At 36.6% G+C, this 24,534-nt stretch overlaps 1 protein-coding gene and 1 long non-coding RNA gene across 6 annotated transcripts in view; one reads left to right on the top strand and one right to left on the bottom strand.

The window, feature by feature from the left end:
• LOC147380176 (uncharacterized) overlaps positions 1-24,534 on the bottom strand; it is a 78,400-nt gene that overhangs the window by 24,088 nt on the left and 29,778 nt on the right. The gene's annotated exons all lie outside the window — the stretch shown is intronic.
• ZNF654 (zinc finger protein 654) overlaps positions 1-24,534 on the top strand; it is an 86,369-nt gene that overhangs the window by 38,515 nt on the left and 23,320 nt on the right. For all 5 annotated transcript variants that reach the window (XM_086321558.1, XM_086321566.1, XM_086321539.1 and 2 more), the window contains exon 3: positions 11,980-12,061. Coding sequence is in view for 3 of the 5 variants with exons in the window: in XM_086321566.1 (XP_086177692.1) it covers positions 11,980-12,061 (82 nt within the window). In the remaining 2 variants the exon portion in view is untranslated. The remainder of the gene's footprint in view (positions 1-11,979; positions 12,062-24,534) is intronic.

Raw genomic sequence — 24,534 nt, 5'->3', positions numbered from 1 at the left:
CACATTTGTTAGAGTGTCTATTATCAAAAAGACAAGACGTAATAAGCATTGCAAGGATGTGGAGAAAAGGGAATCCTTGTGCACTGTTTTGGGGAATGTAAATTGGTACCAGCACTATGGAAAGCACTACTATGGAAGCGCCTCAAAAAGTTAAAAAACTACCACATGGTATAGCAATTCCATTTCTGGGTATTAATATGAAAGAAACAAAAATATTAGCTCAAAAAGATATCACCACCCCTATGTTCATTGCTGTATTATTTGCAGTAGCCAAGATATGAAAGCAACCTAAATGTCCATCAGTACAGGAAAGGATAAAGAGATGTGATATGTATGTATATGTGTATTCATATGTCTATAAACACTAACTCATCAGCCATAAAAAAGAATGCAGTTTGGCCATTTGTGACAATATGTATAGACTTTGAGGGTAGTATGCTAAGTGAGATAAGTCACACAAACACCATAATGATTTCAGTTGTGAAATCTAAAACAAAACTGAACTCATAGATAGAGAACAGATTGGTGGTTGCCATAGGTGGGGGTTGAGGGTAGGCCAAATGGGTAAAGATGGTTAAGAGGTACAAACTCCAGTTATAAACAGGTCATTGGATGTATGTATAGCTTGGTTACTAGCTAATATTTTATTATAAATTTGTAAGATGCTAAGAGAGTGGATCTTATAAGTTCTTACCATAGGGAAAAAACATTGTGGCTATATGTGGTGACGGACGTTAAGCTAGACTGTTGTGGTGATCATTTTGTAATATATGCAAGTATTGAATTATCATAGTATATTCCTGAAACTAATATAATGTTATATGTAAAATTATATCTGAATTTAAAAAAATTCCAGGATGAACGCACCAAGGACAAACTCATATTTTTAAAATATTTCATAAAAACAAATTTGTGACTCATCTTGGCTGTATCTTATTGGTTATATTTTTCTTATGCCATTGACTTTTGAAAAAGTTTTCCATTCTAATTTTGGAACTGGGGGGATGGAATATAATTTCCTGCTGGTGATATAGGGAATAATCACAAGTAAATTTTATTTTTGTCTCCTGTCTTCTTTTTGATTAAGATAGGTTTATATTGTTGTTTAGTCGCTCAGACGTGTCCTACTCTTTTGCAATCCCATGGACTGTAGCCTGCCAGACTCCTCTGTCCATGGGATTTCTCAGGCAAGAATACTAGAGTGGGTTGCCATTTTATTCTCCAAAGACAGGTTTAGCAGGTGTAAGATTTATAGTTTATTTAAATCAAGATCTAATTAGGGAAATATAAATCATGCTAGATAATTCAGTAGAGGGAATTTAATTTAATTTATAGAACCAGTTTCATAGTTGTTGCAAGATCTGAGAGAACAGACCACGGAGAAGAGGAACCTAGACTTAGCAACTAGTAGTTAAGTTGCTGTTTCCCTGGAAATAGAAGGACAGAGGAACAAAGATGGAATGCTAGAACTCAGAGACTGGAGATGGTTGATGAGGGGAAGATGTATTGACCTTTGTGAGAGGAGACCTTGGAAGAGATATAATTACTGCTAACTAGGACCCAGAAGAAGAAGAGCAGGGGGAAAAGACCTCTTACTGCTGCTCCCTTCCTCCTTCAATTTTCTACCACTGCCTCCTTGGTCAAACCTAATCATTAAGCAGTTGCCTTCTGCATAACTGACATAGACGTCTGGGGTTTTTACTCTCCTCAGTTTAGGTAATAAAAATGTATTGAGAAGTCCTGGGATGGTGGTTATTGCCTCCCAACCTTGAGGGAGGAACCCCCACTGTAGGAAGTCACTGAAAAATAACATGCTGTTCCAACACTTCAGGCCACCACAGTGAGAAGGAAAGTCATGCCTCTGAAAATGGGTCAGTCTTCGTTTATCCAAGAAGGGTGGAGAAGACTAGAGCAGAGAGGACCATCACTTGAACTGGGGACAGGGTGGGGTTTGCTGGACCCCAAGCTGACTCCTCAAACACCAAGGAAGGGAGAGATTTGTTTCTTCTCCAGCAGCAAACTCCTCTTACCCTTTATAAAGCTTCCCTGGGTGAAGCTTTCATCCTGTAGGTTCATCACAATGTTGTCAGCATTCAAACAGATATGCTACTGTGGTGTGGTGGTGTGCTGATTGTCATGGAGATGAAAGACCTCTGTTTTTGAAAGGTATTTCCACTGCTTTTATATTTGGTTGATAGGATTTTTTTACCTTAGTACTTTAAAAGGTGTCTATCCATTGTTTTCTGGCTTGTGTGATTCTTTTTTTTTCTGATGAAAAGTCTGGCATCCTTATTTTTGTTACCCTGTATATAATGTACCCTTTGGGGGAGCTGTTTTTAAGATTTTCTTTGTATCATTTTTTAAGTTTTGAGTAGGTTGTATAATACATGTTTGTGGTTCAAAATTCAAGAAGTATGGTGAACACACAAAGAGATATTGTTCAATTTATATTCTTCAATTTTGTTTACAGTGAAAACGTCCTCTAGTTTCCATTTCCATACGCAATCAATGTAATCATTATCTTGGGTTTCCTTCCAGAGATACTTTATGCATATACAAAAAAAATCATGTTTCCTTTTCCTCCATTTTACAAAAATGCTAAAAGGTGCTATAGTATGCACCCTTTCTTCATTGGATATCTTTTCCCGTTATAGAGGACTATCATCAGTCATTAAAATGACTGTAGAGTATTTATATGTTATGGAAATGTAAAAGTTTTAACTAACTGGTACTCTGTTAATTAGTGTTTAGATTTTGTTCCAATCTATTGCTATCAAGAACCCTTTATCAGCAACCCCTTAATTAATTGCCATGTATGAATGGCCCTAGGAATATATACAGGCATATTTTGTTTTGTTGTATTTTGCTTTATTTGATTCATAGGTAACTACTGTTTTACAAATTGAAGGTTTCTGGCAACCTTGCATTGAGCAGGTCTGTTAGTGCTCAACAGAATTTGCTCATTTCATGTCTCTTTGTCTTATTTTGGTAATCCTCACAGTGTTTCACACTTTTTCATTATTATTATATTTGTTATTATCATCTGTAATCAGTGATCTTTGATGTTTCTGGTACAGCTCACTGAAGACTCACATGATGGTTAGCACTTTTAGCAATAAAGTATTTTTAAATTAAGCTATATACATTTTTATGCATAATATTATTGCACACTTAATGGACTGCATATTATAGTGTAAACATAAATTTTATGTGCACTGGGAAACCAAAAAAATAAATTCATGTGTCTTGCTTTATTGCAATATTTGCCTTATTGCGGTGATCTGGACCTGAATCTGAAATATCTGACTTCAAGGATTTTTGCATATTGTACAGGTATCCTGGGAGTAGAATTGCTGGATCAGAGAATGTTAGGTTTATCATTTTGATAGTTAGTGCGAAATTTTCTCTGTTTAAGTTGAGCCAATATATAATATTACCAGCCATATAAGACGGGACCTATTTCCCTACATCTCTGTTAATGTGGCATTTTATAAATTTTTAAGATTATAACAATTCAAACCTACACAGAATTAAAAGGAATAGTATAGTGAATTGCCCCTCACCAGTTTTAATCATTATGAATATATCATCAGCCTTCTTTTATCTCTACCTCTGCACTCCTTACCCATTGCTAGTTATCTCTTTTATACCTTTATTGAGGCATAATTTCCACTAAGTTCTTGCAATTTAAGTATTATTAATCAGTTCCTGGGTTGGGAAGATCCCCTGGAGAAGGAAATGGCAGCCTACTCCAGTATTCTTTCCTGGGAAATCCTATGGACAGAGGAGCTTGGCAGGCTACAGTCCATGGGGTCGCAAAAGAGTAAGATATGATTTAACGACTAAACAACAACCCGATTTACAGTAAATTTGTAAAGCTGTGCAGCCATTACTACAATCCAGTATTACTATGATTCTCCACCCCTAAAATATCCCTCTTGCATACTTTCAAACAATCCTTAGTCTCTCCCCAGCCCAAGGAACATCTGTTTTCTATCTTAATTTTATAGCTGCTATACCTAGACATTCCATGTAAATAATATATCATAACATGTAGGCTTTTACATATGAGTGCTTTCATTTAGAATAACGTTTTTGAAGTTCATGTTTTAGCATATCAGTAGGTCATTCATTTTTGTGCTGAATAGTAATCCGTTTTATAGATACAGTACATTTTGTTTTTAAAATCTAGTAACTGATGGATATTTGGACTGTTTGCAGTTTTTTGGCTATGAACATTTGTGTACAAGTGGACAAATGTTTTTGTTTTCTTTGACTAGATATTTAGGAATGGAATTGCAATATCCTATGATAGTGTTGTGGGCTTCCCTGATGGCTCAGTTGGTAAAGAATCTGCCTGCAATGCAGGCGACCCCGGTTCTATTCTGGGTCAGGAAGATCCCCTGGAGAAAGGGATAGGCTACCCAGTCCAGTATTCTTGGGCTTCCTTTGTGGCTCAGCTGGTAAAGAATCCACCTGCAATGTGGAAGACCTGGGTTCAATCCCTGGGTTGGGAAGATCGTCTGGAGAGGGAAAGGCTACCCACTCCAGTATTTGGGCCTAAAGAATTCCACAGACTGTATAGTTGATGGGGCTGCAGAGAGTCGGACACAACTGAGCGACTTTTACTTTCTTGATAGTGTTAGTCACTCAGTCATCCAACTCTTTGCAACTCTATACAAGAGGAGCCTGGTGGGCTCCTCTGTGGAATTCTCAGGCAGGAATACTGGAGTGGGTTACCATTCCCTTCTCCAGGGGATCTTACTACCTCAAGGATCGAACCCAGGTCTTCTGCATTGCAGACAGAGTCTTTATGTTTAACATAGAACTGCCAAACTCTTTCTAAAGTGACTACGCCTTTAAAATTCTAACCAGCTATCTATACGGGTTTCAGTGTCTCCGCATGTTCACTGACAAACTTACTATTTGTCTTTTTCATGATAGCTATTCTAGTAGTTGCCTAGTAGTATCTCAGTTTTGGTGGATTTCCTCAGTGCTGTTGATGGTAGATCTTTTCATGTACCTTTCTTCAGTGCCTATCTTCTTTAGTAAAATGTCTATTCTAATCTTTTGCCCATTTTTAAATTGGATTGTTTACTTTATTGAGTTTTAAGGGTTCTTTATACTAGTTATACATTCTTTATCAGATATGTGATTTGTAAATACTTTTCCCTATACTGTGGCTTACCTTTTCATTTTCTCATTGGTGTCTTTTGATCTTTTGAAGTTTATTACTGGTTTTAAGAAATTTGATTGTAATTTTACACAGTAGTTTCTCTCACTTTTCTTACTATTAAGCTTCTTGGAAGTTTGGGTTTGTACTTTTTCCCAAATTTGTAAAATTCCTTTGAGAATTTTTTTAGAAACAACCATTATGTTTTCTTAAAGGACACCACTTGAAGGAAATCCACAGTTGACTCACATACTACTGACTGTTCTGTTCATTTTTTTCAGTCTTTGTGTGTGTGTTGACACTGTCTTCTGCAGTCCAATCTGACATTAATCCCATACAATGTATTTTCCATCTCAGACATTGTATTTTTTTATTTCTAAAAGTTTCAGTCGGGTCTTATGTGTTCTGTTTCTCTGCTTAACATGATTATTCTTTACCTCAGGAGTTGGCAGACTGTGGCCCATGGGGTCAAATGCTGTCTATAGCTGTTTCTGTTCTCTTTTTTAATATGGCTCCCAAGCTAAGACATACTATATTTTTAAGCAATGGTATTAAAACAAAATGTGACATTGGTGGCAGTGGGGACGGGGAAGGGGGGAAGGAAAAAAAAATGGGAGAGAGACCTTAATGTGGCTCAGAAAGCCTAAAGTATTATCTGACAACCCAGGCTCCACCTTCAACACAATATGACAGTGGAGGAATTTGAAGCCAGTGGTGCACTGAAGGTCATGATAGCAACAACCCACATGGTAGCAATAACACAAGCCCACTTAGCTCATGACTAGATTTATTTAAATGCCCCACAATAAAGGCTAGCAGAAGAAACGGCATGTCATTTTCCAGGCACCAGTTTAATTAGTATCTGTCTTTACTTTCACAATCATGAAGTCTAGCTTTCAGCCAAGAATTATGGACACATGAAAAAGAAAAAGAAAAAATAATGCACTATCAAGGGACAAAGCAGGTTGTAGAATCAAATTCACATATAAAGATCTAGTGGTAAAAGTGGATAACATGATTTAAATATATTGAGAATTTCACCAAAGAGCTGGGACGCTTTAAGAAAGATTCAAATGGAAATGCTGGAAATAAAAAATACAATAATAGATGAAGAATGCCTCTGATGGGCTCATCATAGAGTTGGTACAATACAGTTAAGGAAAGAATAAAGGAACTCAAGTGTAGGTCAAAAGAAATTACCTAAACTAAATGTCAAGCAGAAAAAAAGAAAATAGAACAGAGGGTCTAAGAACTTTAAGAAAATATGAACCTGTATAACATAAGTTTGTTAGAATCCCAGAAAGAGAAGCAAAATGAGGCAGAAGAAATACAAGACAGTAGCCGTGAATTTTTTCAAATCTACTGAAAGACATTAAACCATAGATCTAAAAATCTCAGAACAAAGAACAACAAACAGAATAATTTTAAACTCTCTCTCAGCCTGCCACCTGTATCACCTAGATGCATCACATTTAAACTTGGAAAATCACAGAAAAAATCTTGAAGGCCACCAGAGAAAAAAGACATTACCTAATTTAGAATACCGCAGCAGACATCTCAGAATCTGTGTAAGCCAGAACATAGTCAAGTGACATCTCTAAAGTACTGCAGGAACAAATCTTTCAACTATTAATTCTTGAGGGAGAAATAAAGATGTTTTCACGGAAGCAAAAGCTGAAAGATTTTATTCCCAGAAGATGTGAACTACAAAATGATGTAGCACAAGTATGATGCCAGACAGAAAATCTCATCAGTATTCTTACGCTGCTCCTGACTTTTGAATCATGATTAAGAAAATTTTCTCTATAACCAAGTTGTATGTGATTATTTCTGATATTTGTATTAATTTTTTGATCCGTTTTGAATTTTTTCTTATGTTTGGAAGTTGGAGTGAAGCAATTTTGTCTTTTAATACTGGGCTGTCCAATATGAAGCCAACATTTTCCCTGATGTGAGATGCTGCTTCTGTCACATATTCACTTCTCCCATGCAACTGTCCTATTTTTGGATTTTCCATTAAATTTCATTAAGCTGTTTGTTAACATGCCAATATAATGCCAGTTCAATTATAAAGGTTTCAAATGTTTTAATATTTCAAAATGTTTTCATATTGGCTAGTTGCTTTTTGTTGCTCATGCTATTTCATGGTTTTCATGGGTATTAGTTTTGTAATCAACTTTCTTCTTTCAGGTATACTAATATATGAATTACAAGAACTTAGTACTGAAGTATATATTTTATATGCTTTTTATCTTCCTTTAGCTCAAGAGCACTAGAACACAAAGACTGAAACTTCTCATTCCAGTTTTAATGCTATTGATGTTTTATATTTTTACTATGATTTTTAAAAGCCCAGATGAAATTATTATTATTGCTTCATGCTATCAAATTTTTTAGTCATTATATGCTTATTAATTTGCATTAGTGAATTAACATCTGCTTCCCTCATGGCTCAAGCAGTAAAGAATCCACCTGCCAACGCAGGAGGCACAGAAAACGCTAGTCGCTAGTTTGATACCTGGGTCCAGAAATCCCCTGGAGGAGGAGATGGCAACCCATTCCACTCTCCTTGCCTGGGAAATCCTATGGACAGAGGAGCCTGGTGGGCTATACTCCATGAGGGCGCAAAAGAGTTGGACAGAACTGAGCACACACACACCGTACTAATTTGCATCTTAGACTCTTCTTGCTCATTTAATTTCCCATGTCTTTTAAATAGTCTATTTTTTTCTGGTTGTTTATACATTGTTCTTTGGCATTTTATAAATACTATGATTAGGTAGGTATAGATTAATCATTATGGAAATTTCTTGGGCTTTCTAGATCTGATATCTTTTATCAGTTATAAAAAATGCTTACTTAGTTTTTGTCTTAGCTTCATTCTCTCTCTCTCTCTTTTTTTGTGGAAGTATGATTAGTCATGTTAGAATAGTACACTCCATTCCTCATGTCCTCATGTCTTTAACCCTTGTGTGTGTTTTCCATTTCTTTGTCTCTCTGTACTGCACTTTTATTTTTTTGCAGATCTTTCAGTATACTAGTTTTACTAGTTTTTTTCTTCACCTGTGTCTAACCTGCAGTTAAATGTGTTCATTGACTTTTAATTTTGTTGATTTTATTTCTATAAGTTTTTGATTGCTATTATCTTTTTTATAATTTTTAATATTTCTTTATTCTTTAAACATGGAGTAGGAAATGGTAATTCACTCCAGTATAATCCCATGGACAGAGGAACCTGGTGGGCTACAGTCCATGGGGTTGCAAAGAGTCAGACATGACTTAGTGACTGAATAATATTCCTTAAACTATATTATCCTCATTTTATATTCTAGATCTGGCTTAAATATATAAAGTCTTTGTGGATTTTCTTTTGCTTCTTGCTTATGATGTTGTCTTTCCTTATATAGGCTATGATTTTTATTGACATCATCATTATTACTAATATTTACAAATACTACAATATTTACAAATTGTGAATTTGTATTTTCTTGGAATAAATTTATTTGTAAAAATTGAAGCCTGGGTTTGAAGTGGATATTTAGAAAGGATTTACATTTGTTTCAACCAGAGACCTGGAGATACTACTAGCACAGGACCAATCTTAGCTAAAGTCTTAGCCTGAGAATTTTTGGACCATCTACAGAATATGAATTCAGGTGAAAACCTATATGAGAGGATTTTAAAATTAGTCTTTTTTTTTTCCCCTTTCCTGTGTAATTCAGTGTGCAAGCAGGCAGTTTTCCTTACAGGCTTAGAAATGTGATGAAACTGATCGGAGGAGCATATTAGTATAACTTTTAACTTTTAGTCAAGGCAAAAGCCAGCTGTTTTAGCCAGCATTTTACTTATTTTCAGAGGATGAATCACCGAAGGTGGTGATTCATAATATAGAAAAAATAATGTACAGTTTCTTTATCTGTACATATTTGAAAAAAAAATACAGACCTTTTCTTTCCTCAGTAAAGACATTACTGAAGAAATTGTTTTGAAGATAAATGCATTCAAATGGTTGAGTATGACTAAATGCTCTTTGTTAAGCTTAAGTAGCATTTAAGTTGAGATATCTATATGATCAAAGATTTAGAATTATCATAGAAGAAATTGTTAAAAATCGAGAGTTTATAACATTCTATTCTATTCTTCTTTAATTCACGTAGAATAGACCTAATTTTATTTGGCTTAAATTGGTAAGTGGATTTCTTGTATTTGGGTAGTTAAGCATTATAATTTACTGGAATTTTCCTGTGGTACATAAATGCAGAAATCCACATTCTTGTATTTCATTGTGAAAATTACTTAATCTGCTTCAGAGACCCAGAAACGAAAAGTAAATCTGGTCATAATTATCACAGTCTATTATTGTGTGCCTGTGTATTTTAGGAAGTACCTTATTACCCCTTGTAGTATATGTGAAAATATGATCTGAATTCTAAGACCAGAATATAGTTTGTTTCATAAATGGGGACTCTAGTGGTATTCTAGTTATTTAAGCTTACATAGCTAATAGGAATATACTGTTTGATAAAAGTAAAAATGACTATAAAAGGTATGCTGCTGCTTAGTTGCTTCAGTCCTGTTCGACTCTCTGCGACCCCATGGACTGCAGCCCACCAGGCTTCTCCGTGTATGGGATTCTCCAGGCAGGAACACTGGAGTGGGTTGCCATTTCCTTCTCCAATGCATGAAAGTGAAAAGTGAAAGTGAAGTCGCTCAGTCGTGTCCGACTCTAGCGACCCCATGGTCTGCAGCCTACCAGGCTCCTCCTTCCATGGGATTTTCTATGCAAAAGTACTGGAGTGGGGTGCCATTGCCTTCTCTGATAAAAGGTATAATTTTTTTAATTAAAAAGGCATGCCATCTGTAATATACTCATCCCACTGCAAATAATTTGTTTTTATATAATTAACTTTATTTAGGTATTTCTAATATGAATAATTATTTCACTTTAGTTAAATGAACTGTAGGTAACCTATAATTAGGACTAGTACTAATTATAATTGGCTAATGTATAGACCGTTACATATTAAGCATTATACTAAATATATAGTTTATCCAAATATTAAGCATTGTATGAAACACATTCAACATTTCCAGTATTACATTATACAATAATACATTTTTGAAGAAAAACATCTTGATGAATTTTTTTAGATACCTTAAAAATCTTCATAATTTAAGTAAGGAAAAATTGGTGTCTTATATTTCAACAAAACTGACATATGCACAGCTGGGAAAAACTCATGTGTGAAGACTTTAGGTTTCCTCTTAGATTGTTGAAGGAAACTTTGATGGCAATATTAATAATAAAAATAGTTCTGTATTATTATTAGCAAGCACCTATATAGCATTGCCAGGGATTGTTTTAAGTGCTTTACAAGACATAGCTATTATTATTGTTCCTGTTTTATAAATAAAGAAACTGAGACACAGAGATACTAAGTGACTTGCTCAGGGTCACATTTAAAGGAAATAGTGGAGCTGAGATTGAAACCCAGTGTTGGCTCTAGACCATGGTTGAGTAAAGGGCCAGATAGTAAATATTTTTAGGCTTAACTAGTAAGGTCTAGTTGCAGCTACTCAGTTTTTTTATCTGGTGTGAACACAGCCATAGTCAATATATAAATATATGGATGTGGCTCTGTTTGAACAATAATGTAGTTACGGACAATGATATTTAAATTTCATGTAATTTTTACCTGTTAGGAAATACTATTCTCTTGCCCCCCGCCTTTTTTTTTTTTTGGTTTTTAACATTTAAAATTTTAAATTTAAGTGTTCTTGTCTCATGTATTATGAAAAATAAAAAACAAAAACAGTAGTTTTCCAGCTCTGCTCTAGACTACTCTATATTTTGGGGAGTCCTACCTTGTTCTAGGGCTTCCCTGGTGCCTCATTTGGTAAAGAATCTTCTTGCAATGCGGGAGACCTGGGTTTGATCCCTGGGTTGGAAATATCTCCTGGAGAAGGGCATGGCAACCTATTCCAGTATTCTTGTCTGGAGAATTCCATGGACAAAAGAGCCTGGAGGGCTACAGTCCATGGGGTTCCAAAGAGTCAGACATGACTGAGCAACTAACCACTATATCCCTCTGAAAAAAAAATTAGATTTTGCTTTTCTCTGGGGTCTGTTGTACTGGATTCAAGTGAGACTATGATTTTTTAATCATTTGGATACATGTAGCCATATTTTTGCCACCTGGTATACCATTGCATTTTCTCTCCCTGGTTGCAAAACAGGAGACCTGAGTTTGATCTTCTACAGAAGGGAATGACAACCCACTCCAGTGTTCTTGCCTGGAGAGGATCCTGGCAGGCTACAGTCCATGGGATCACAAAGAATTGGACACAATTGAGTGACTAACTCAACTCCTACTACTAGACTCAAGTAATTCTATTGATATAGAACTTCAGTATATTTCTTTTTATTGTAATTTTACCAAAAACATAACATGAATCCTAAATGATTAATGGGCTTCCCTTGTCGCTCAACTGGTAAAGAATCCGCCTGCAATGCCGGAGAGACCTGGCTGGATTCAGTCCCTGGGTTGGGAAGATCCCCTAGAGAAGGGAAAAGTTACCCACTCCAGTATTCTGGCCTGGAGAATTCCATGGACTATATGTAGTCCATGGGGTTGCAGAGAGTCGTACACGACTGAGTGACTTTAACTTCACTTTACTTCAAATGATTAATAGGTTTTCAAAGCCAAGTATTTTAAAACTAAATATCTGATATTATATAACTGTTATTTCTTGATAATCTTTAAATTGGGGCAAAAAAAATCAATCCATTCGCTTATTCTTTCTAGGAGTTTCTTTGAGTTGCTGCTGTTCTTTGGAAGAGATGAATTTTATGAAGAGCCCTTAAAGGATATTCTTGGATCATTCCAGGTAAAACAGTTTATTAATTTCATTTTAATCTACCTTTGAAACAGATCCTTTTGCTCCACCTGAAAACAGTATATTGATTATTTATTGATTATAAGCTTCTAGATTTCCTAATGCGACAATGCTTAAGATTCTGTTACATTAGCAGAAAAGAAAGTTCTTAAAATAACTTTTAGCTGTACTTCTAAGCAGTTCATACATTAGATTTTAATTCCTTATTTGCTAGACTGGAGCATGCTGCCACCACCCCCTGTAGCTTCCCAAGCATATCCTTTTATTGCTAGCATGCTTTTTATTGCTAAAGGCTTTTGTTGCAAAACCCCATGCATAGCCCTTAGCCATAGAAAAAGCACTCTTTTTGCCTAGACTAGAAGCAGGCTGTCTGTCCCCATGCCACTTTTCCCCTTGGCTATTTTCTGATTTTCTCATCTATTTCCTTAATAGCCTTCCCAAGAGAGGAGGCAGGGTTTTTTTTTCTTTTTCTTTTTGCATACACTTTATGAATGAAGAGTAAATCTAGAAGGGAATGACTAAAGATCTAAGACCTCACCTGTAGATACAAGATCATTTGATGTTTTTTTTTACCATTTTGTTGGGAAGCAATATATAGTACTGTGGCTCACTAATGTGTCCTTGGCAGTATCTCATTGCCCTTTTTAGGGGTGGAATAAAGGAAGATGTGGGGCTTCCCAGGTGGCGCAGTGGTCAAGAATCCTCCTGCTAATGCAGGAGACATAGGTTTGATGCCTGAGTCGGGAAGATCCCCTGGAGAAGGAAATGGCAAGCCACTCCAGTATTCTTGCCTGGGAAATCCAATGGACAGAGAAGCCTGGTGGGCTGCAGCCCGTGGGGTCGCAGAGTCAGACACAGCTGAGTGACTGAGCACACACACATAAAGGAAGATGGACTTTGAGCTCCCCCTAGGGGTATAATTGTTGGGACAACATACTGCATTCTACATTGAGGAAGGAAATCATGAGTCACAGAGAAGTTGTGCAATGCTTTCTCTCCCCTATAATTTGTATTTCATGTTTACTTAAAGTGTTTTAGGTTGAATTAAAACAGATTTTTATGATTGATCATTCTGGTACATAAATAAAATAGGAAGTGAAGTGAAAGTCGCTCAGTTGTGTCCGACTCTTTGTGACCCCATTGACATATAGTCCATGGAATTCTCCAGGCCAGAATACTGGAGTGGGTAGCCTTTCCCTTCTCCAGAGGATCTTCCCAACCCAGGGATCAAACCCAGGTCTCCCACATTGCAGGTGAATTCTTTACCAGCTGAGCCACCAGGGAAGCCCAAGAATACTAGAGTGGGTGGCCTTTCCCTCCTCTAGCAGGTCTTCCCGACCCAGGAATTGAACCAGGGTCTCCTGCATTGCAGGCAGATTCTTTACCAACTGAGCTATCAGGGAAGTCCTAAAATAGGAAAACTATAAGCAAACTTAATTGGCTAAAGTATATCTAAAACCTCTTCACACTCAGAATCTGACTCTAGAATTGCTTTTCATCTCCAGTCATCAGTGTCTGTTTTTCTACACTGTTTTGTCTTCAGTGGCATCGAAAGTGTTGGTGATGTAGCATTTCCTAAAATAGTTAATAAAATAACTAGAAGTCATTTGTACTGGGTTTTTAAAAGCTTAAAATGACTTACAATAAGTTCTGTTTAGTCACCTTTTGACTCCTGTTTCAGGGGTATTAAGTTAGATTAATTATCTGTACCTATACCATTTGATATCCAAGAGTTAAAAGAGTGCTCTGCTGGTCTCTTGGGTTTTATTCTGAGTCACCAGTAAACCGTCTGGCAAGGTTTCATGCTGTCTTTGATGTCCTTGCGTTCAGAATGACAACTACATCATAACCATTACCAGGCTGACATGGATTCAGATAGTATTGTAAAACAATATGATCTTAGTGTTAAAAAAAATATGAAAAAAAACACATCTTAGAATCAGTTACATTTATATTGAACTTTCTATTGTATCCATCCTTACATTGAGCCAAAGAGGTAAAAATACTTGTTCTCATGGAAACTGCATTCTAACTAGAGTCTATATTCAGGTATTTTAAAATAATTTTCCATTCCATTTTTCCTTCGACACTTGTGTCCTTAGCAATCTATTCTTGAATTTTTGCTTCAGTAAATATTTATTTAGTTCCCACTGTGCGCTATGCACTAAGCTCTGGCAAAAAACCGTAATAAGCAAAACCAGAAAAACCTTGCTATTGTGGGCTTTAATTCTAGTTTAGAGACAGAAAGACAAGAAGTCAAACCTTTGTAAATTGCAAGTATTTTAGAAAGTGACAAATGACTTCAGTGGGAAATACTGAAGTGTTTTTAGAGTTGATGAGAGACAGTATTTGACTTCTGTTTTAAATGTGTGAAATCATAATATTTGTGAAGGGTATATCCTTTTTTCGCTTTGTCAACAGAGTTTCCATTCAGTTATCTCAATAATTAATCACTCAATAGAGAGTTCCTCAACCTCAATAGGTTTGCACAGTTTTCTGTTTCCTCAACAAATTCTAAAACCCACCCCTTCTCCTGTTTGTTTTCAGTCTCTACATTTCTGCTACTTGTGATATTGTGGCCCACTCCTACTCTAAATTTTCCTAAGCCTCTAATTTCTGTCTCCTTGGAGAAATTTCACCTTTTGTACCCATTTTAGCTTTATCTGGAGAATAGTCTTCATTTTCTAACTGAACCGCTGCTGCTGGTGCTTCCCCAGCCATGTGCCCTAAGGGACTCAAGAAAAGACAATATGTAGTCCATCATGTATACTCCTTTAAAACCTCACATTTGTAAGCTTGTGAATTCTCCAGGCTTTAGACCAACCTTTGATAATCCAATGACGAACCCAATGTCACCTTTTGAATTTTTTTTTTTAATACTTTCTACTAGTACAAGCCCTAGTTCCCAAGTGGTACATTTCTATCCATCTTTCATACAGATTCATACCAGCTAACATCATGCTCTTCTCTGCAAGAAGTAGGACAAACACAGGTGCTCATACTTTAGTGTACATAAAGATCACATGGGAATTTTGTTAAAATCCAAATTAATGATTCAGTAGTTCTGGGTTGGGACCTGAGAATCTGCATTTCTAAAAGCTATGAGGTGATGCTGATGGTGCTGGTCCCTAGATCACACTTTGAATTAGCAAGGGACTAACATTCTTGGCAGATTTGAGTTAATTGTTCATTCTCTTCCCCCACCCATTTCCTTCCCATTTCCCGACTTGCCACTCTGTCATCTTGGGCAAGTTACATAATTTCAGTGTCAGTTTCATTGTTTGTTAAGTGGAAACAGTAACTGTATTTGCTGTATAGGGTCCTCCGTTTGGCGTTGTTCTTAGAAAAATGATCAGGTTTAAGGTCTAAGGAAGGCCTATAGCCTGTCTGGTGAAGTATGTGAACTCATGAAGTCATATTATTAGGATTTCTGTTTTTCATGATGAAATCAAAACCTACCTCTTAAGCTTATTCTTTTCTTCTGTGAATTTCAGATTTCCTAAACCTTGAGTTGTTTAGGTAGAAATTACTTATTCTTCTTATCCATTGACTATATTTTACTCTGCTTTATTCCAAGAGGAAACTTCATTCTTAGAGCCAGATGTTCCATATACAGATTGTCCCCAACTTACAGTGGTTCAACTTAGGATTTTTCAGCTTTACGATGGTGTGAAAGCGTACCATTCAGTAGAAAGTGTACTTCACATGTTGAAATTTGATCTCTTCCTGGCTAATGATATGGTATATGGTGCTGTCTCATGATGCTGGGCAGTGGCAGCAGCTCCCAGTAGCTCCAATTAGGCATGCTATCATGAGAGTAGACAACCAGTACACTTAAAACCATTCTGTACCCAGACAGCCATTCTGTTTTTGACTTTCAGTATAATCAATAAATTACATGAGGTGTTGAACATTTTATTATAAAATAGGCTTTGTGATAGATGACTTTTCCCAACTATAAGCCCAGTAGAAGTGTTCTGAGCATTTTTAAGGCCGGCTTGGCTAAGCTATGATGTTTGCGAGGTTAGATGTATTAAATGCATTTTCGACTTATGGTATTTTCATCTTACAGTGGTTTATTAGGCCTTAACCCCATTGTAAGATGAGGAGGATCTGTGCTGGCTCCTAAAAGCTTGCTTTCTTGGAACTTGGCCTCTGGTAATTTTTCTTTACCTCAACATAAGATGACACATTTCTTGTGTGATGCACCAACTTCATTATTATTATTTTTATTTTAATCTGTTCATTGGTGAGCTTTCCATACGCTTGTAATTGAATTCATTACACTTGGTCTCCAAAATCCATTAATTTAATTAAACAGACTCTCAATGAAATGACAAAAATAATGTAAAATTTGGAAAAAAATTCCTTGTGAATGCTATAAAATCGGCAGTTGGTTAACTGAATGTGATTAAATAGGGAAATGAGAGACAGAGATAAAAGAGAGAACCATCCAGTGCTATCCAGTAATATGTGGCTCCCCCCACCAGCTTGTAACAGTAGAGGCCAGAGGAAATAGCAAATAGTGGGTCATTTGGTATGTGGCCAATCTCATTCTGGTTGGTGCTTCCTGAAAATACACTAGGTGTGCAGCAGAACCAACAGAACAGGAATTGTGATGTGACTGTTAAATCTACATTAAAAATGGCATGTATGGCTCTGCATGAGAGCATTCCTTTCATTGAGAGAATGATGGTATGACCCAAATTAAATGCAGCCTGTCCCAATACCCAGAGGTTAAGACCGTTTTCTGAATAGCTCAGCTGTACAGCTCCAGCTGTAGCTTCCTCATAATTTACTGCCTCACAGGCCATTACTCTTAACAAATCATAGTTAGAAACTTTTACCTTCTCTGTTTGGACTTGAAAAATTTGACAAAGACCTATTTATCCATTAGTAAAACAGCTCTCTGTTATAAATACTCTAGGTAGAGATGAATGAAGAGACTAAATAACATGAATTACCATCAGTTACATGGTAAGATAAAAGGTGTTTTCTTTTTTTTGTTTGTTTGTTTTTTAAGGATCAGTTATGTTCTTGCTGTGGTTGAGTCTCAAGTATCTTCTGTGAAACTGAAGTGAAATTTAAAAGAAAGGACAACCTCAAGGATGTATGGAAGTAAAATACTATATGGAGAGGAAACCACTAAATTAAAAGTGTAGTGAAGGCTATCAACAGCAGACTAGCTCTAAGAAAAACCAAACCAGTGAAGTAAATAATTTTTTAAAATTAATTTTCAATTCATGGTTACATACAGCCATATCTTATTACAGTCTTCGTTTTTAGGATAAAAAAAACTCCTACAGATGCAGGACTCACATAGAAAAACTAGGGTTCTCATAAAGGAAAGAATAAAATCAGGTCTGCAGTGAACTTCTTCATTGTAACAAATGGCAGAACAAATAATATCCTGAGTTTTTAAAGGGAAAAAGTATTATTTAATAATACAGATGCCAAGCCCTGTAGTTTATGAGAGAGGGCAACAGAAATAAATAGTCCAGATACTTAGAAAACAAACCAGCTACCTATCTTTTATCAGGAAAATGAAAGAAAGAAACCAGCTGATTTAGAAGTGATCAAAGCAAAGAATTTACACAGAGTGGTTATGGGAAAAAAAAAATAGGACTGATCTGAAGAAACAAGTAAAAGTAAGCACACTATTGTTAATATGTTGTTATGAAAATCCTATTAATATCAGAAATTATTCTGAAAAAAAGAAACTATAAATTTTGAATAAAAGTATACACACAATAATCAACAACTGAGATCTCAGATTATAGTACTGATTGGATGGAAGTAAGGAAAATAAAGAGGAATCAAGTATATTCTTGGGCATTTAAGCTGAAGTAACCATGTATGTGCTAAGTGACTTCAGTCCTGTCCAGCTCTTTGCAACACTATGGACCACAGCCCACCAGGCTTCTCTGTCCATGGGATTCTCCAGGCAAGAATAATGGACTGGGTTGCCATTTCCTTCTTTCAAATAACCATGTAGAGTAGTGCTATTCACTAACTGAGCATTGATCATATGGGGAAGAGGAAGATCTAGAAAGAAGATAAGTTACATTCTAGACGCAAGAGTTTTAAATATCTTTGGAATATCCAAGTACTAATGATGCCCAAAAGCAGAGACATTACTTTACCAACAAAGGTCCATATAGTCAAAGCTGTGGTTTTTCCAGTAGTCATACATGGATGTGAGAGTTGAACCATAAGGCTAGTGCCAAAGAATTGATACTTTTCAACTGGAGAAGACTCTTGAGTGTCCCTTGCACTGCAAGGAGACCAAACTAGTCAGTCCTAAAGGAAATAATAAGTCCTGAATATTCCTTGAAAGGACTGATGCTGAAGCTGAAGCTCCAATGCTTTGGCCAGCTGATGCCAAGAGCCAACTCATTGGAAAAGACCCTGATCCTGAGAAAGAAGAAGGCAGGAGATGGTGACAACAGAGGATGAGATGGTGGGATGGCATCACCGACTCGATGGACATGAGTTTGAGCAAGCTCGGGAGTTCATGATGGACAGAGAAGCCTGGCATGCTGCAGTCCATGGGATTGTAAAGAGTTGGACACAACTGAAAATCGAACTGAACTGAACTGAATGATGCCCAATTAATGGTAGATTTATGCGTTTTTATGTATATCTCCCTAATTTGTTTCAAGTCAAGACCATGTATCATTTTATTAATCAAGAGAAAAATAAATGTTATATAGATTTTTGTTCACTTGTTTAACTTAGGGGGCGGGGGAAGAGATTGACCCTGAAGTAGTCAACAAAACCCCAACCTGTAATCTAAACGCATTACTGCTAGAGCTCTGTAGAGATGCAGGGTTCAATCCCAGGGTCAGGGAAGATCCCCTGGAGGAGGAAATGGCGACCCACTCTAGTATTCTTGTGTGAAGAATCACATGGACAGACGAGCCTCGCAGGATACAGTCCACAGGATTATAAAGACACAACTGAGCGACTGAGCAGAGAAGTTGGTCTTAATTAAGCTTTTTTTTTTCTTGGTACTCTACCCTATTTTTCCATCTGTTTGACCTTCTTTGTGTGAGTAGGGAAAGGAGGTGGAGGAAATAGGGGACAAAAACTCACAAACAGGAGGAGGCCCAAGGCTATCTTACTGTAATAGCATCTTGAAGAGCAAAAAATAATCAGAAGTAAAAGAACCAGCCACAAGAGAGGAGTGTAAATAGCTTGTTATGTCCACCATGTTTTACTGGGGCAAATGTTGATCTCCCCTGAGAAGTTAGAGTGGCTTCACTGGTGGCTCAGATGGTAAAGCATCTACCTGCAATGCAGGAGACCAGGGTTCGATCTCTGGTTTGGGAAGATCCCCTGGAGAAGGGAATGGCAACCCACTCGAGTATTCTTGCCTGGAGAATTCCTTGAACAGAGGAGCCTGGCAGGCTACAGTGCATGGGGTCACAAGGAGTCGGACATGACTGAGCAACTAACACACACACAAAAAGAAGTGAGAGTATATATTCATCATCTTCATAAGACCAGTGTGTCTCCCAGATTTTATTATTTTAGCTAATAGGAATAAGTTTAGAACTATTGACATTCAACTAAAACCTTCTCAAAACCTAGATCATGTCCCTTCCCTAGACTAATTGGAATAAATTTCCCAAATGATTTGGCAAATTTCTCATCTTGGTATTCAAAACTACCTTTGTAACTCTGGTTAAAAGGTTTTAAAATATAACTCCAAGCTAGGCTTCAACAGTGCATGAACTGAGAAATTCCAGATGTATCAGCTGGATTTAGAAAAGGCAGAGAAAAAAAAGAAAAGGCAGAGGAACCAGAGATCAAATTGCCAACATCCATTGGATTATAGAAAAAGCAAGAAAATTCCCAAAAAACATCTACTTACGCTTCATTGACTACGCTAAAGCCTTTGACTGTGTGGATCACAACAAACTGGAAAATTCTGAAAGAGATGGAACTACCAGACCACCTTACTGGCCTCCTAAGAAATCTGTATACAGATCAAGAAGCAAGAGTTAAAACCGGAGATGGAACAACAGACTGGTTCCAAATTGGGAAAGGAGTAGATCAAGGCTGTATATATAGTCACCCTGCTTATTTAACTTATATGCAGAGTACATCATGAGAAATGCTGGGCTGGTGAAGCATAAGCTGAAATCAAGATTTCAGGGAGAAATATTAATAACCTCATAATTATTGAAGATGACACCACCCTTATGGCAGAAAGTGAAGAGGAACTAAAGAGCCTCTTGATGAAAGTGAAAGAGGAGAGTGTAAAAGCTGGCTTAAAACTCAGCACTCAGATAACTAAGATTATGGCATCCAGTCCTATCACTTCATGGTAAATAGATGGGAAAACAATGGAAACAGTGAGAGACTTTGTTTTCTTGGGCTCCAAAATCACTGCTGACAGTGACTGCAGCCATAAAATTAAAAGACACTTTCTTCTTAAAGGAAAAGCTATGACAAACCTAGACAGTGTATTAAAAAGCAGAGACATTGCCGACAGAGGTCCGTCTAGTCAAAGCTATGGTTTTTCCAGTAGTCATGTATGGATGTGAGACTGGACCATAAAGAAGGCTAAGCGCTGAAGAATTGATTCTTTCTCGAACCTTCTCTGTTGGAGAACACTGCTGAGAGTCCTTTGGACTGCAAAGAGATCAAACCAGTCAATTCTAAAGGAAATCAACCCTGATTATTCATTGGAAGGCTTGATGCTGAAGCTCCAATATTTTGACCACCTGATGCAAAGAGCCAACTCATTGGAAAAGACTCTGATGCCAGGAAAGATTGAATGCAGGAGGAGAAGGGTATGACAGAGGACGAGATGTTTGGATGGCATCACTGACTCCATGCAATGGACATGAGTTTGAGCAAACTCTGGGAGATGGTGAAGGATAGGGAAGCCTGGCATGCTGCAGTCCATGGGATTGCAAAGAGTCAGACACAACTGAGTGACTGAACAACAAATATCAGCTTAAGAGCAAGACCTTCTGTGAGAAGCAGTTTCAAAATTGTGTTCCCATATTATCTGAACATATTAATACCTAAAGTAATATATATTTTCCCAGATAAAATATTTCTAAATAAATCATTAAACCAAAGACCTGAGAAATTTTATTCATTCATTCAACAATATTTATTGGAGCTTTAGTAACTTGTCAATTTGTAACATAACCCATATTGTGACCTGTTCTCTTGACTGACCTATTCACGGAGTCATATTTTATATTTAGTTTGCCTAGGAACCTGTGTTCAAGTAAATCTTGGAGCTACCCTAATTCTGCTTCAGGGTCTGTCTTACAGGTTAGAACTGTAACAATAGCACTTCTCTGATGGCCATATCATTTCATTACTTATTTTAAATTATTGATAGTAGGGTAGGTTGTACTTTCACACTCAGATAACACACATAGAAATATATTTCTTTGTAATCTTCAGACTTGCTATGTAAAAATAATTTTAAACTAAATTAGAAGTAAATGTTTCTTAATAAGATATGCAGAAATTAAATTTTCTGTCTTTAAATTGAAAGTGCTGTGCTGTGCTGTGCTTAGTTGCTCAGTCATTTCCTACTCTTTGTGACCCCATGGACTATAGCCTGCCAGGTTCCTCTGTTCATGAGGATCCTCCAGACAAGAATACTGGAGTGGGTTGCCATACCGTCCTCCAGAGGATCTTCCCAACCCAGGGATCAAACCCAGGTCTCCCACACTGCAGGTGGATTCTTTACCATCTGAGCCATGAGGGACGCCTATTATGGCAACTACCAATTAATTCTGAAATCTGATTATACTGAGTTGGTGGTTTTACTTTATTTATGATTGATTTCCCTTCAGAAAAAAACTAAGTAACATTTACATTGTTACCTAAAATTTTTTAATGTAAAAAAATTTAATCAGGTTTATTAAATAGGAGATAATAACTCATAAATATTTTTATTTTTTCAAAAGCCCCAATAGTTCACTGCTGCTACTGCTAAGTTGCTTCAGTTGTGTCCAACTCTGTGCGACCCCAGAGATGGCAGCCCACCAGGCTCCACCATCCCTGGGATTCTCCAGGCAAGAACACTGGAGTGGGTTGCCATTTCCTTCTCTGATGGATGAAAGTAAAAAGTGGAAGTGAAGTCTCACAGTCATGTCCGACTCTTTGCGACCCCATGGACTGCAGCCTACCAGGCTCCTCTGTCCATGGAATTTTCCAGGCAAGAGTACTGGAGTGGGGTGCCACTGCCTTCTCCGAATAGTTCACTTATAAATACATAATTTCTAGTTATTTTTAAAGTGAAATATGGATAATTTATATGCAAATAGTGAATTTTTTATAATTTTAAGATGACAGTCACCTTAGAAATTTAATAATTCCTTGTTTTATAGATCAGAAACTTAAGCTCAAATGAGTTGAGGTTTATAGAATCCTATTCTCAACTCAGCCTTCTTTCCAGTGTTCCCTAATCTACTAAATGATGCAGCCACGTGTGTGCAATAATGTATGGGTCAAAAGAATAGGTTTAAAGAAATGTTTTTATTTATACTATCTTAAATGCTTCATGGTCTTAACATTTTAAAGCCTTTTCAAGACCACCTTAATGGGGAGAGAGAGAAATAAGAAACTTTACTGCGGCTATCTGAGTGATAGCAGATGAAGGCATCGACTAGAGTACAAACCTATTAATGGCAAAGAATAAGCAGACCAGGAGATGTTGAAGAAAACTGCCAAGCCATTAGGATCAATAGAAGAAGATGAGTTTTATAACTGATACCAAACACAAAATAAATAAATAATACCTAAAACTAGGAATCCTTAGACTTCTGATATCATACCCATTCAGACTTTTTAAGTTTGAACATATATCTCCAATATGTGTATAGGTGTTATTTTATGTACATGTACTAATACTATAGTATTTGGAAATATTCCCTGTGGCTCAGATGGTAAAGAATCTACCTGCAATGTGGAAGACCCAGGTTCGATCCCTGGTCCCAAAGATCCCCTGGAGAAGTGAATAGCAACCCACTCCAGTATTCTTGTCTGGGGAATCCCGTGGAGAGAGGAGCCTGGTGGGCTACAGTCCATGGGGTTGCAAAGAGTGGGACACGACAGTGATGGACACTTTCACTTTCATTAATACTATATGGGCTCCCAGGTGGCTCGGTGGTAAAAAATCTGCCTGCCAATACAGGAAACATGGGTTTGATCCCTGGGTCGGGATGACCCCTTGGAAGAGGAAATTGCAACCCACCCCAAAGTTCTTGCCTAGGAAATCCCATGGACAGAGGAGCCTCTTGGGCTACAGTTCATGAGGTTGCAAAAGAGTTGGACATGACTTTACCAACTAAACAACAACTATTATAAAACATAAAAATATGAATAAAAAATTTGCAATTTGCAATTTTTTTGCAATTTGACTAAATTTGTTGTTTCTGAAATCACTGTTTTCTTGAACAGTAACCATTTTTAAACAAATAAACTGAAAACTCATTAAAATGCTCCAAATGAAGGATGTTTTAAACAGAAAATTCTAATTACATTTTTTTAATGGTATAAATACAAGCATTATAGTTGGTATTGAATTGGGGCAACAACAGTCATGTAATGATGTAAATACATCCAGACATCTATTTTAAATGATCATCTCTTAAGAACTTTCTTTTTCAGAGTAATAACTTTCTCACTGTATACTATTCTTTCTATATTAGAAAACTCAGAATGCTAATTTTTTCAAAAACATCAGATAAATACTTCTCAGAAACCTCTCACAGAAAAGAACAGCAAATTTGTGAGAACTGTCTTTTTGTAAAAGAAATCTGCATAACATCTTTGAATTTTACCCGTTTTGAAGTACTGTACCACAGCTAATGAAAATATAATAATAAAAGATATGATCCTTCTCATTTCCAAGTGTTATAAATTATAAAGAGTTTGCTGTGTTTTAAAGTCTTTGGTTTTATAAATCAATCACATTGAATACCTTTTACATTTTTGCTTTGATCTGCTGCAATATCTTGCTTATGAATGAATTTGACGTGGTATTTTATACTTAATTCTGGAATCTGATTTCATTCAAAATAAGACATATTTCATAATGCTTCTGCTTTCACAGATTTCTATAAAATCCTAATTTGATTTTAAAAGTTATCTATCATTTAAGAATATGTCTTCTCTGGTATACTTTCCTTTTCTGACTGAAGAAACTTTTAACTACCTAGGAAGTAAGATGATGGCAACACCTACTCAGTAATGCATGGCCTTTCTCCTATATAATGAGTACCAGAAGAGTGGAGTTGTACAGATTTTCAATACTGCTGGAGAATTATTATGGATTGAGGTAGCTAGTGGAGGCTTCTCAGTGGGAAGACAGGAGAAAGTTGTAGGGAAGAGTGGTAGAAAAGGCATAGGCAAGGAAGTATGAGATAAGCTTAGGAGACGTTAAAAACCAGGCTGGAGAAGCTGAGTCATGGTGTTCATTCATA

Source organism: Bos grunniens, chromosome 1 (assembly GCF_055505025.1).
Source record: "Bos grunniens cultivar Pamir isolate PY7600 chromosome 1, Bosgru_T2T1.0, whole genome shotgun sequence".
Classification (NCBI taxonomy): domain Eukaryota; kingdom Metazoa; phylum Chordata; class Mammalia; order Artiodactyla; family Bovidae; genus Bos; species Bos grunniens.
Note: the sequence above shows the minus strand (reverse complement) of the source record. Positions and strands in the feature narration are given on the sequence as shown.